Source organism: Salarias fasciatus, chromosome 6 (assembly GCF_902148845.1).
Source record: "Salarias fasciatus chromosome 6, fSalaFa1.1, whole genome shotgun sequence".
NCBI classification, from domain to species: domain Eukaryota; kingdom Metazoa; phylum Chordata; class Actinopteri; order Blenniiformes; family Blenniidae; genus Salarias; species Salarias fasciatus.
Genome location: NC_043750.1, coordinates 35441685 through 35455512, shown reverse-complemented (window position 1 = coordinate 35455512; position 13828 = coordinate 35441685). Strand labels below are relative to the sequence as shown.

Genomic DNA, 13828 nt, shown 5'->3' with positions numbered 1-13828 from the left:
TACACAGTCTCAAACACGAGCGGCGTGTTTGGGCTTATTTCTTTCTCCCTTTCTTTTTTTTCGTGGCAGACTCCAGACGACCACGCAAGCTCTGCAAGCGGCATCAAATTAATTAACAATGACTTACAATTCAAAGCACTTTGAACTGACGGTGCGCTGTGCGCAAAGCCGGAGTGACGGGAAACTTTGACCCCGCGGCCCTCCCTTACAACAGTTGCTTATGACTCCCGTGAGGGGCTGCGGGCCACTTCCCTCCGGGCGCTCAAACACGCCGACGAGCCGTAATGACACCCGCTGGTAGCAAGACCACAACTGATTACAAATGCGTTCATGTTCTAGTGAGAGGATGCAAACACGAGTCACAAAACACTAACGGAAGGTCTGGTCAATACTGTGGTGGGAAACTGATCGGATTTGATAACTTGAGTCTCTTTTTATGTTTTCTTACAAAGTAACAATACTAAGCTGAAGAAAAATAGCTGTAAAAATGACCGAAACAGGTGTTTTTTCAACGTATATGAGCATAAACAGGACAGAGTTTGCCCCTTTTGCTTCAGAAGAGTATCTTAACGCACTTGATTGGTGTATTTAACTTAGACATGAAATAATGTGCAAAACTGTGCTCAAAAGTCAGTGCTGTACACAGAAATAGTCTCAGGATTTATCTTCACATGCACACAATTTGACACTTGAGTGATATTTAGAATACTTTCTTTGTAAAGTCAGACAATAGACTCAATCATTTGTGGGCAATCAGACAAACTCTTCAAAATCCCATTGAAATCTGTGTAATTTTGCAGGAGATTCAACTGGAACATTTTTAATTTTAGTTAAAAGTCGTGCACATAGCTTGCTGAATTCCCTTAAAACAGATGAAACATCAACGCATCATGAGAAAGTTTCCACATTGTGAGCATTTTAGGTCCCAGTGTTAATCGATCCAAACGCACGTAGAAAAAAAATACTGAAAATGAAGTACAACTGAAGCACTCAGTATAAACACCTACTTCATTGCACATTCCTGAAACAAACATTCGAAGTTGTGACGTTGCTTGTTTGTGACCTGGGTTTGAATCCTGTTTAGAAAAGGAGCTGTAAAATGAGTTTACAGCGCGAACTGCAACAGTGGCGAGCCTTGTAAAAAAGCCACTAACAGTTTGTCAGTGAAAAGAATAAACTTATTGGTTACCAAAGTGCAGATCCAAAAGTCAAACAATGGATGACAAAACAGTTTAAGATCTTAAAATTGAAAAAAGTAGTAAGTCTGAGTAAAATGACACACTTGGAATAAACTTCCATGAAGCTGTAATCCACTGATAAAAATTCTGATTCCTTCATATTTCCATTCAAACTCGCAGGTGACAATTCTAAAACCTAAAAACTAAAGTGTGCCAAGGACGTTCTGTCTGATGCTTCTAATTTAGACACAATGCTCTGAATTAAAACCCAGATTATATCAGTGTCAGATATGAACTCTGAGGGGACGATATGCTTCGGGACAATCATTACACTACGATCGAATGAACATCTTCCACACATAATAGGGGAATCTCTGAAGTAAAAGAAAATGCTGAATGTTTTATCGTAAATTAGACAAGAGGAGTGCGTCTGATGACAAATCTTGTCTGAAAAAATTAACTTTAAGATGTCATCGTGATCTTTCTTCACGCGAAAAACTGTCAGGATATTGATAAGAAATATCAATAAACCTGTAAAAGAAGAGCTGACGTCCAGCGATATTATTACTGTATATAACACATGACAGTGCACTTCCCCTGGTAGATCAGAAAAGTGGTGCGTGTGTGTGTAACCACTCAGCTGTGATGAAAACAAACAATCCCCCCCCATCCCCAGCAGTATTATGTAATGCTAATTTGGCATGGAGAGCTACACCTAATTTCTGGTAATGGAGCTCAATGATTTCTTCTGTTTTTTCCTCACCGATTAATCCTCTTAAAGTAAAGTGAATATTCTAATGAGCACGCAATGCCTCCATCGCCGTGTGTGTTCTCCTCCCCACCTGGATGGTCCAGATGCAGACAGGTGCATCCATCAGCCTCGCTGCGGCTGCACGGTCCAGAGAGAGGAGGGAACCGACTCCAAACACTGCCCGGAATAACTTACAACACAGAGGAGGGAGGAGGGGGGGGGGGGGGGTGGCTATGCAAAACATCAGATAAAGCATGGCTGAGGTAAATATCTTTCTCAAACAACATGCGCATATGAACACACACGCAACACACGGGGGGCTGGAGGGCGTTAGAGGCTGTTATTCATTATCCACACGACTGCATTCCACCGCCGGACAAAAGGAGTTATTGCCACCATCACTCAAAGGCGAGCACAAGAGAGGCAGAGGGGGATTTAAGCAGGTCCTCAAACAAGATGCCCCCACCTGATAACCTCTGCACGGCTGTTGCACCATTCCCACATGTCCTAATGCATTTACAAATCAGGGAGAGGGAGATGAAAAGAAGGGGAAAGAGCAGAGAGGGGGGCCGGGCCAGAGGAGGAAAGCAGGAGGAGAGTGTGAACATTAACACTGGATGGAAGTGATGGAGGGAGATAAGAGCAACCTGCATCTCCTCTTTGAGAGAGGCTGTGGCGGACACACCTGCTGACACACACTTTTCTCAGCATTTCAGACTCATTCACACAACTTGATCTCAAGACGCACCTCAGGTCAACCTGATCATTTACTATTACATAACCCATCTCCTCAGCAGGAGGGGGAGGGGGGGGGGGGGGGGGGAGGACTGATAAAGAGGCTGAGAGTGAGCGGACAGGGTGGAACAGCCTCACCTTTCTTAAACTCCTCCAGCATCGCATCCAGCTTGGTGTCATTGAACACAAAGTGCAACGGGTGGCTGTAAAACTTAGTGATGGTTTTGAGCGGGGTGCAATCATCCGGGTCCACGAAGGCCAGGTCCTTGACGAAGAGCAGGTCCACGATGTTGGACCTCTCGCCCTCGAACACCGGGATGCGCGTGTAGCCGCTCTTCATGATCTCGGACATGGTGTTGAAGTCCAGGGTGGCGTCCCCGGGGATCATGAAGCAGTCCCTGAGCGGGGTCATCACGTCCTCCACGGTCTTAGTCCTGAGCTCCAGCGCGCCCTGGATGATGTTCAGCTCCTCCTTCACCAGGTCGTTGTACGGGTCCGTCACGCGCAGCATCTCCAGCAGCTTCTCCCGGTTGTACACGGTCCCGATCTCCTGTCCGAGCAGGTAGTCCAGCAGCTTGCTCACCGGGTACGAGGCGGGGAAGGTGAGCAGCATGAAGAACTTGGTGAGGAAGATGGTGTTGGCGCCCACGGCCAGGCCGTGCCTGGAGCAGATGGCCTGCGGCACGATCTCCCCGAAGATGACGATCCCGATGGTGGACATGACCACCGCGATCAGCCCCGAGCCCGCGATGTCGTCCAGCAGGATGGTCAGGGTGGTGTTCACCAGCACGTTGCCCAGCAGAAGAGAGCACAGCAGGTAATTCCCCTGGCTCCGGACCGGCTCGATCTTTTTGGCGTAGTTCTTCTCCCTCTCCGTGCCGCAGTTCTGGACGATCTGGAGCTCCATGGGGTCCAGAGCCATGAGCCCCAGGTTGAGCCCGCTGAACATCCCGGACAGGCACAGCAGCATGGAGATGAAGATCACCTGCAGCCAGAACGGCAGCAGAAACTTTTTCTCCTCCACCACGATCACTTTGGTGTCATCCCCGTCGTGGTAGATCCAGGTGTTCTCCGTCCACGGGTCGTGCACCCCGGCCGCGGCCGGGGTCGAGGTGGCGATGCAGAGGTAATAGGCTTTACTCCTCTCCGTCTTCCGCAGCGGTTTGACCTCGATTTCAACTATTCCGGATGTCTTTCGGTTCAGGATCATGTTGGGCGATATAATGATATCCGAAGTCCTAATGCCGCAGGGATGCGAGCCGGACGAGTCCTCCTGGCTCTGGTTCTCCCCCGAGGAGCTGTCAAGGCTCCCCACCGCCCGGCTCCGCTCGTGTTCCGTGAAGGCGATCTTGGACCAGGTCTCGTTGTTGATGTTCTGCCCGTACACCCGCAGCTTGACCCGGGACCGCTCGCTCACCCGCAGGTAGCCCCGGTCCATGAAGGAAATGTCGTCCGTGTCCTCCAGCCGGAGCCCGATGATGACGGTCTCCTCGGACCCGTCCTTGCCACTTGTCGGGGTGACACAACAGCCAGTGACAGTCAAGAAAATCATCGCCAGAGCTCGGACCCGGTTCAGTGACGCCATTTTTGCAGCCGCGGGTGCTTGGGATAACGGATCTGCCATATTGATAACCATTGGCAACCGAGCTCCTGAATGAGAAGGGCTTTTAAAAATCAGAGGCAGCCGGAGTCCGCCTTCATCTCCGCCCAGGGCTGCGGGGACTGGAGCATCGGGACCCGCTCCTTCTCACTACGTGTCCCACACTGATGCCTCGCGAGCGCAGGCTTACGGGCCAACTCGTGCCTCCCCTGATGTCCCCAAGACAGGCGACAGCGCCGGCCAATCAGAGGCGGCGGCTGGCCGGGGGGCGGGGCCTGCGCAGCCTCCTGGGCGAATCAAATTCCAAAACAAGTGCACCTCATGTTAGGAGACAGAGAGAACTCTACTCGTGACTTCTTCAAACATTCAATCTGCTGCAGCAGACAGCAGCCAGACGGCGGACGGGCTGATAGTAACGGACTCAAGCAAGTCATTGTTTATTTATGTTGCATCGGAGATAAACTCTGCATCAAAGCATGCTGGCACACTTCACTGCAAGAGTTGCAAAACTATGTGGCTCAAAAAACAGTTTGACATCAGGCATTAAACACCTAATTTAGATGCAAATGAATTTAGTGTCGGAAAAATGCATTTGTTTTTATGTGCTATAATAACTTTCAAACCAATCACCACTACTACTGCAAAGATGCTGCAATTATCATCTTGTTTATATATTATTGTTACTGTTTTCTGTATTTAGTGTTATTTTTCTTTATTACTGTCCACTGGTGCTGCAACGATGAAATTTTCCCCTCCGTAAGGGAAATAAAGAATTATTTAATCCAGGTGTGGGTAATCCTGGTCCTCCCAGGTTATAGTTCTGCTTGGTTTCAGCGTGTCCTCACTTCAAAACACCTGATAGGTAATACTGGCTTGTTATGAGGTGTTCATCATCATGCATTCATTAAAATCAGGTGTGTTGCAGCAGGGGAGCACAGAAAACACTCAGGACTGCAAACCTCCAGGACCAGGAATGCCCACCCCTGATTTCATTTAATCTAAAATACAATTTTTTTTTTCACAACTGTTCACTGGTTAATGGCCATCATGGATCTATCACATTTTCACTCAAAGTACTTTACACTCATTCAGAGAACCATGAAATGTGTTTCATCTCCACTGAGAGCAATTCAGAGTTCCGTGTCTTGCTCAAGGACACATCGGCAGGGTGAGCTGGGTTGCAAGCTCTGGCACAAACAAGAGTCACAGCCACACTCGACTACTGGGTAATGCTGTGTTATACTGCACATGTGTATCATGCTACAGTGTGGATGACTGCACATCCCTGTATTACATTGTAAACTTTTGTATAAATTGTCCAGACAAAACAGAGGGTGTGTAAAAAAATAAGGCATGACAATCTGTTCTCTCTGGTACATCTTTGTATATATTTGTATCAATATTACTCTATCTCTTCTCAGTCCCAAGACAGAAACACTGTATCCACAGTGTTTAAATGAATATGAACATTGTTGCACAACAATGACATCATTATACTTATTTCAGGACTCAGAAGTTGGTTTTGACTATAAAGTTTGCAAAACTCACCAAACATTAATGACAATACAACATTCAGTTGATTAATGGCATTTATTTTTAAGGCAACAGCAGTCATATTGCAGAAACAGCACACGTCTGGTGTCTTTATTATTGATATATTAATTCGTCACCTGCACAGAGATGCAGTGATTAGCGCTCTTGTCTCAAAGCAATATCATTCCTAGTTCGATTCCAGGCAATGGGAGCCTTTCTTCATACAGCTTTTCATGTTTTTCACCAGGTGCTCTGGTTTCCTCCACAGTCCAAAACCAATCAAATAGGTTTAATTAGTATGAAAATTTGAAATGTACTCGGAAAATGTGTTCGCCAAGCTGCCACGTGATTAGTACAGCCATTTACGCAAAGGTGAGCAATATTTTACAAATCAAAAAATCTCTTTTGGATTGTAAAACACATTAAAAGTTAATTACAGAGTGTGAAACTGCAGCTGATCTGAGGCCATCATGTGATTGTAGTAAGTTCCTGGGTCTGGATTTCTCAACATGTTCAGCAGCAGCCTGACTTTGTGCTGCAGCACCCCCCAGTGGTGGAGGCCGGGCCTTGCTGGTCCTCTCGATCAGCCAGCTCGAAGGGATCCACAACGGATGACTGTATCAACAGATCAACAAAACAGATTCACGCGTTTGCACTGTGACCTTAGATGATTTCATAAATAAAGTATGTCATTCAGAGTTATTTCAAAGAATGTTTAAAAAGTGTCAAAAAATTAAAATTTGCATCAATACTGTGAAAGTTGCTTTCAAAAAACAATGTACTTTGCTATATCTGCCGCATGGATTCATTTTCTCCGCATTGTGTTGTTCACTGAATCAGCATTTCGCAGTAGTCGTGCTTTCATGAGCAAGAACAAAGCTGTTTTATCACTATTATCACCAAAGTGCCTTGTTGATTAGAGGAAAAGCGTTTTGCACCTGATTTCCCTTCAGGGGGGCAGTCCAAAGGGTAAATCCCGAGAACGAAGCTGATAAGCCATTACAGCTAATAACTATAACTAATATGCTTCTTTTTCACCCCTCAGTGAAATTAAGGCTTCCAGCAGCCGTCACGGGCGATTACAGAGTTTGCTTTATTGATTAAAAAGGGCGCTGCGGCGTAATTAGATGTGTTTGTGCATAAATGAGCAGAGGAGCTGATAAGATGGCATTCCATGTGCAGAGAAGAGAACATTCCTCCCTGTTCAAGGTTCCCCAGCATGACTTCACAGTCTGGTTATGACTCCAAGACAGCTGCTTGACCTTGTGTGTGTGTGCATGTGTGCATATGTATGTTTGAGTGGGTATGTGAGTGTGAGAACATGCAGCCCGGTGCACACGTGTGTGCGTGAGAGAGGGAGAGCGAGACACCATGCACAGTTTGACAGCGGGCGATGGGTGTGTCACACGTTTCCTGTAGTAACTAGAAACACACTGACCTCTAGTGCTTAAAGGAAAATCAAACATTGTCTCATCCAGGAGTGTGTGCACGACACTGACCTCAGGTTTGCCTCCGCTGGGCTCACAGCTGCCCCCTGGTGACTGGCAAGTGAAGCTGCTGGCAAACCTGGTGCCTGTCAGGATGCTGACCATCTCTCCGTCCACCTTCACCACTTCATTGGCCTTCAAAACACACCAGCACCTGTCAGCGGAGGGTCCGCGGACTGCAGCGTGTCTTCCAGTGCAGGGTATACACACCTTGAAGGTGAGCTGGCAGTCGAAGGGGAAGCTGTTCTCCACCCCCCTGATGTCCCCGTTGTAGATGACCTGGCAGGATTTGGTGTTGCCTTTAGGGACCTTGAACAGGCGATACGTGGCCGAAACAAACCTGAAGCCACCTGCATCGCCACAGGAGGAAAAAGAAAAGGCAGAAATACATTAATGGTTGATCTGATATTAAAAAAAAAATCGATTTAAAGTTGCATCAGTGTCAATCACTTCAAGTTGTTGCACCACTCCACCTTCAACTCAATACAGTATAAAGGTTGATAGATTGATGGACGGATGAAGGAACATGAACACATCCAGCGGCTTCCACTGAGGCCTGCTGCAGGATGCAGCAGTAGTACGTCACAAAAACTACCATACGAGCTAAATTTTAACCCTGATCAACGATTCATCTGTTTAAACCTGTTGGACACACATCGTTAAATTGTGGCCAGATTATAAAAATTGGTGGAATCATGTATAAATGAGGTTGATATTGTGACGGCTTCTCAATTCACCTCAGCTCAACACAGCTTGGACCTACAGATGAAGCAGCGCTCGACAACATAATAAAACACAAGACGAAGGTTCTGCTTCACCCCTCTGATGAGGACTGAAACTGTGCTTATCGTGGCCCATTGTAACAACAAATCCCGACTGTTCCATTTGTCTTCACGTAACCTCTTGCTAACCATTAAACAGAGCAATAAAGTTCTAATCATCTGTATTATCATTTAGCCAAACATTTGATTAGATGTCTAATGATTAGCATGAATGCAGTGACGCTGCATTTCTCCGACAGAACACACACGCAGTAATCAATCAGTCAGAGATGAATGAAACGGTGTCAAACCCAGAAGGGCCTCCAGCTCCTTGTTGTCGATGGTGATGATTTTAGCGGTGACCAGCCTTGGGGGGCTGAAGCCCACCTCCTCAGCCAGCTGCAGCAGGTCCTTCCACCAGAGCGCTCCACCGATACACTCGCCTGCCAAAAACAAACCACGCATTCAGACGTGCGTGGACGTGGACGTTCGGGGAGGTGTGTGAGGCGACGTGGCGTACCCCACAGCACTTTGTGGTTTTTGATCTCCTCGGTGAGCCTCGCGCTGCTGTAGACGTCACTGAAATACAGCTCCCCACCATCCTGTGGATCGACGGCGAGGCATACGGTGAATCCCCCCGCTCCCACAATTCAGATTCACAGTTTGTTGAAGCTGAGAGTAAATTACAGCGCACCTTCAGGACGCTGTAGGCTTCGCTCAACACCCGCTTCTTGTCCGGGGACAGATTCACCACACAGTTGGAGCTGCAGGACAAAGTCAGATGGAGAGCAGCTGAGGAGGCGTTACACTTGATCAACGGAGAGAGAGAAACGCTGAGCGTCGTACATGATGATATCGTAGGAGTTCTTCTCCAGCCCCGCGTCAGTCAGGCTTTCGATGTAGCCTTGGACGAAATCCACGTTGGGCTTCTTGAAGCCGAACTCCTTCATGTGATAGTCCACATAGGTCTGGGCCACTTTCAGCTGCAAGACAAGAAACGCACCAGCGTCAGATGGGCACACGTTTACTGTTTTAACAGCCAGCAAACACTAATCAGCTCCATTAATGGGAGCGATTACATCAGGTCACATTTTATTGGGAGATAATCAGGAGCCAGAGAGAAGTTTATTTTTAAAGCTGATAGGGTGGAAAGAGGAACTATTTGAGGAAAAATATCAGGTTTTGAGTCAGTTGACAAGTGAGAAGTTGTGGCGGCTCGACAAGTGAGTCAGAGCTCTTCCTGGTCTGCCGTGGTCAGTCTCTATAAAAATGGTATAAGGAGGGAAAATCACAGGAAACCGGGGCTCATTGTGCTGAATAATGTCAGACACAACAGGCTGAGGCTTGATGTGAATAATTCCATCAAAATATATAGATTGGATTTTTATATTTGGAGGTAAAAATAAGAGAAGTAATATTTGAATAGAGGTTGAAAAGTGTGAGCTTTTAAAATACCCTGTCTGTTTCTAAGCTGAAGTGTCACCATCTGAACAGCTGGCCGTACCTGGTCCTCCGTCATGTCGATCCCGGTCACATGACCTTTCTCCCCCACCAGCTGACTCAGCATGTAGCAGTCCCTCCCACTGCCGCTGCCCAGGTCCAGGATCCTGCAGCCCTCCAGGCATTCCGGCACCACCAGACCACAGCCGTAGTACCTGCATGGCGGAAAGGTGCGTCAGCTTCCCGCAGAGAGGACACAGGAAGTGGATGCATGACAGGACGGGTCTACTGACTTGGCAGTGACTTCAGGGTGGACCTTCTTCAGAGCGTCGCGGATGAAGGCGGGGATGGGCTGGGTTGGGGTCATGCACACGTTGCTCTTCAGGTCCGAGGTGCTCTTCAGCACCTTGCTGTAATAATCCTGCTCACACAGAGAAAACGGGGAAGTTTTACTGACAACAGCTGGAGGGATTCGCTATAAACAGAAAATGTAAAGTCTGAGTTTGCTCTGTGAGGGACGGGAGACTCTTCCAGGGTGTGAACTGACTTCACAGAATCTCTGCTGGGATCAACTCCAGAGAACAAGGACAGAAGATGGATGGAAATTCGGAGTGATCAGAGCTTTTAAAGTCCCTCTCTCACTCGCTCTCTGACTGTCTTCAGGTGTTCACACTGATATACTGAAAACCTGGAAGAAAAAATTCCAACTTATCCAGATGAGAATCGCTGTGAATAAAACGAGTGTAATACTTGTTTTATGTCTTATTTCTTACCACGATGACAGGATACTTTTGGGCTGCTGTTGAGGTTTTTATACAGCAGGGTCACGGTTCAATCAGTCATTTATGGTCCTGAAGCGTCTAGTCACTGTGATTCACCGCTGAGATAAGAAGTCAGTATGTGTGTCAATACTACCAAGTTTTCACAGCGTCATCCTGACATGGATTTATATCCACACTCAATAAATATCGGCATTTATTGAAGTCGGCTGATTAGAAGCTGGGGGCAGACGGCTTACATATGAAATCAGATAAACTGTCAATGCAAAACTTTACAGCTTCATTTAAATAAATGGAATAACTGTAAAGGATACAGATCAAACATTGTGTGGGGATAAGCCGGTTGGAGGCTCACTACGTGTTTTACTTTGAAGCAAAATGCTTCAAGATACTGCAGCTCAGCAGACATCCTGATTAGGACAGTACTGCTACTCCAGCAGAGCAATGTGGACTGTGAGTTTAACGCGATCACAACATCAACACGGGCAACACACACACTCCTCAAGAAGTGAGAAGCACCGAGGAAAACATGTGGGAAAGAGGCTTTTTGAGAGTAAAAACGAATGCTGCCTTAGAAACATGGACAAGGTCGCTCAAGAGCTGGACAGCAGATTTCTCAACCCATTGCTCAAAGGCACATTGGAACAGGTCACTTCTATCCTGCTGTAACATAACTGAGATCAATATCTTGTATAAAGTGCACTGACATGACCGGGGAGGAAGTTTATCCATGTTTGTTGGGCATCTTTTATTTTAAGAGCTACTTTTTATGTTCAGTCCTAAGTTTTTGCATATATATGAACTTCATAGACATCAACTTTTAACAACTCTACATTTCCACCCATCTTTTGTACAGTTTTATCTACCTGTGGACTGTGGGAGTTGATCCCAGCTGACTGTGGGTGAACATAGGCTGTTACACTCATATTTCTGCACTATTGGAGGAAACCACACACACATGCGAGAGATCACTGTCATCAAAATCCAAGTGTGGCCAAATCATTTCACCAAAGTAATGAATGGATGAATGAGAGGCTCCTGTGAACAGCTGAGCCTGAATTCCCCTCATTATTATTCCCCGCTGCTCATCTCTCCGCACATGTTGTTGAAAAAGACGGAGACCGCAGTGTCTCGTGATGGATCAAAGTTTGTCGTCTCGAAATGAAAGCAGGTCGGGTGAGGTGAAGCACGTTCTATTACCTTCACATCCACGTGAGTGCTGCTATCGCAGAAGCCTTTGGCACAGCTGCTGAACACAGACGGATGGATGATTAACTGCGGTGCGTTGCTACGGCGATCTGCTGAATGAGACTCACACGCGATCAAAGTCACAACAGAACTTCCACAGAGCCGCCACGTGAAGCTGACAGCTCAACACGCGGGAAGAGGAAAACAAACTGGGTCTGATCTCACCTCTTTCCATCAGCCATCGTTCAGCGCGCGCGTGTGTGTGTGTGTGTGTGTTATTCTCGGAGGATGAAGCGGCTCCGGGGAGACTTCCTGGTGTTCGGCCGGGTGTCGGTGCTTCTGCGGCGGGCAGGCAGAGGAGGAGGGTCCGCTGACGAGGAAGACTCGACCTGGCGGCTTTCCGATTGAAAGTTGCGGTCAGATAATCCGCTGATGAACTTTTATAGCAGAAGCCTGTTAGCAGACTCCTCCCCGCACCGGGACGACACCGGGACGACAACTTCTTCTCCGTTTCTTTTATTGGGCGTTATAATAAAGCGATGATGCTTTACTGCCACCGCATGGGGCCTGGACGAGCTGCGCCGGATTGAACATAAAACAAGGGGTTTTAACGAAGGAGGTGAAGATAAGAAGAATATGCTGCTGGACATGGAGATGGAGGAGACAGGGGACAGGCTGATAGGGAAACATGCGAGGGAGGGAGGATGTTTGTCCCCCTGATAGACTGGAGACCTGTCCAGGATGCAGAGGCGGAACGTGGGTCTCAGTACAGAGGGGGCGGAGCATTCCCTTATGATAGTAATTTTACTATTCAAACAATACCTCATGCTACCATCAAACAACACTCTAATGCTCACTTTTATTGAGCCAAGCAAGCCTCTATGCTTCAGAAAGCAGAATAAAGTCACAAACCCGTTCACAAGCTTGTTCTGAAGAACAAATACACATATGCACGCACAGGTGTCAATCTCAGAGCGTCCGCTGTCCATGGTGCTGAAAGCTCAGATAAAAAGTCACGGGGTAAATCTGTACCATCTTTGATACAGCTTAAACATAAAATGAACACAGCTGGTCTAAAATTACACAACCTATCAGATAGATATAGAAACAGCTATCTATATCTTTTGGAATTCTAGAAAAAAATAGACTCGGTGGTCTCTTATAGTTGAGAGCAACATTCAAATAGGCAGGTGTTTAAGACCACAGCATTCTGATAAAGATAATATTTGTGAAGGTTTCACTGACTCACCAGTGGCTCCGATGTTAGGTTTTGGGTAGTACCGCTAGCAGCTAGCATAGTGTTTAGCATACTGTTTAACTTCCCCCCAAACAGTTCAGATCAAGTGCAAAAGAAAAAACTGGTTAACGCCGCACAGCCAATCAGCGCTGGCTTACAGCTCTGATGCATTCATGGACAGTCGTAATGTAAGAATTGGCAAATTGGAGCCCACACTCATATGTGTATACCTTCTTGCACACACTGCACATTTAATTATAATAATTTATTTCCAATTAAATGTGAACACATCACATGAAACGGGGCCCTATGACCTCGTGGGCCCTGGGGCGACCGCCCCCTTGCCCCTACTCTGGCTCTGCTGCAGCCAGGATGTTCACCTGTCTCTAGCTGTCCAAAATTTAATAAAGCTGGCTTAGATTATTGATCAGGGGGAAACAAGCTAAATTCCTCAGTGTGTTTGGATTTTTTTCAGTTTTTCATGTTTTCACACCTTAAGGACGTGACCTTTCACCTCAGTCCACAACTTGTTAAAATCTTTACTTTCAGCTTACAACAGACTTAAATCAATTATCCTGTTAATATTCTCAGTTGTGTAAGTTATACTTCTTTGATTTTGACCTACAGGTTTACTCCAGCGGTGGGGTCAGGGTCAGGGTTGTGTGTTTGAGACGGTGAGTGGAAACATGCGGTGTGTGTGTGAGACGGCGTGCTCACAGCCTAGCAGCAGGGTGTGTGTGTGTGTCACACATTAGATGCCGATACGAGAAACACACTGACCTCTAGTGCTGGAAGAACTAATCAGAGCTGAGAGCTGAGAGGGCAGCAGTGGCGGTTCGCCCCGTCTGTGTTTTCTCCTTCATCTTCAGCAGGTTATCTGGTTATTTCTAATCCAGTACTGGGCGTCACAATCATGTTTTTGAAGGAAGGGGCGAGGTTCAGATCTCCAGCTATGTTAATGTGCTATTTATAGGAGCTGTTCCTGCAGGCTGGCAGGAATCCTTCTGTCACTGTAATCTGAACTATGGCTGTATCTAAACTCCACACCGAAGCACTGAGATCAGGTCAGAGGCTGAGATGCACGGCACTAACAATCCTGATAATCATGTGTGGAGGTTTCTTCTTTTGGGTCTGAAACA

General features: G+C 46.8%; 2 protein-coding genes across 3 annotated transcripts in view; both read right to left on the bottom strand.

The window, feature by feature from the left end:
* cnnm2b (cyclin and CBS domain divalent metal cation transport mediator 2b) overlaps positions 1–4465 on the bottom strand; it is a 37454-nt gene extending 32989 nt beyond the window's left edge. The window contains exon 1 of the mRNA XM_030092898.1: positions 2803–4465. Coding sequence (XP_029948758.1) covers positions 2803–4300 — 1498 coding nt within the window. The 5' untranslated portion in view covers positions 4301–4465. The remainder of the gene's footprint in view (positions 1–2802) is intronic.
* A 1376-nt stretch (positions 4466–5841) lies between these two features.
* On the bottom strand, positions 5842–11932 carry as3mt (arsenite methyltransferase). 2 transcript variants are annotated; one of them, XM_030093986.1, is made up of 11 exons: positions 11678–11932; positions 11465–11513; positions 9779–9906; positions 9550–9700; positions 8892–9028; positions 8740–8809; positions 8566–8647; positions 8357–8488; positions 7495–7634; positions 7297–7419; positions 5842–6412 (listed from the first exon to the last, which is right to left on the bottom strand). In XM_030093986.1, exons 1-11 carry the CDS (start codon positions 11692–11694, stop codon positions 6311–6313), a joined length of 1131 nt encoding a protein of 376 aa, XP_029949846.1. In that variant the 5' UTR covers positions 11695–11932; the 3' UTR covers positions 5842–6310. The 2 variants fall into 2 exon arrangements, with proteins under 2 accessions (XP_029949846.1, XP_029949847.1); XM_030093987.1 differs by having other exon boundaries at positions 11465–11510.
* Between the last annotated feature and the right edge of the window lie 1896 nt (positions 11933–13828).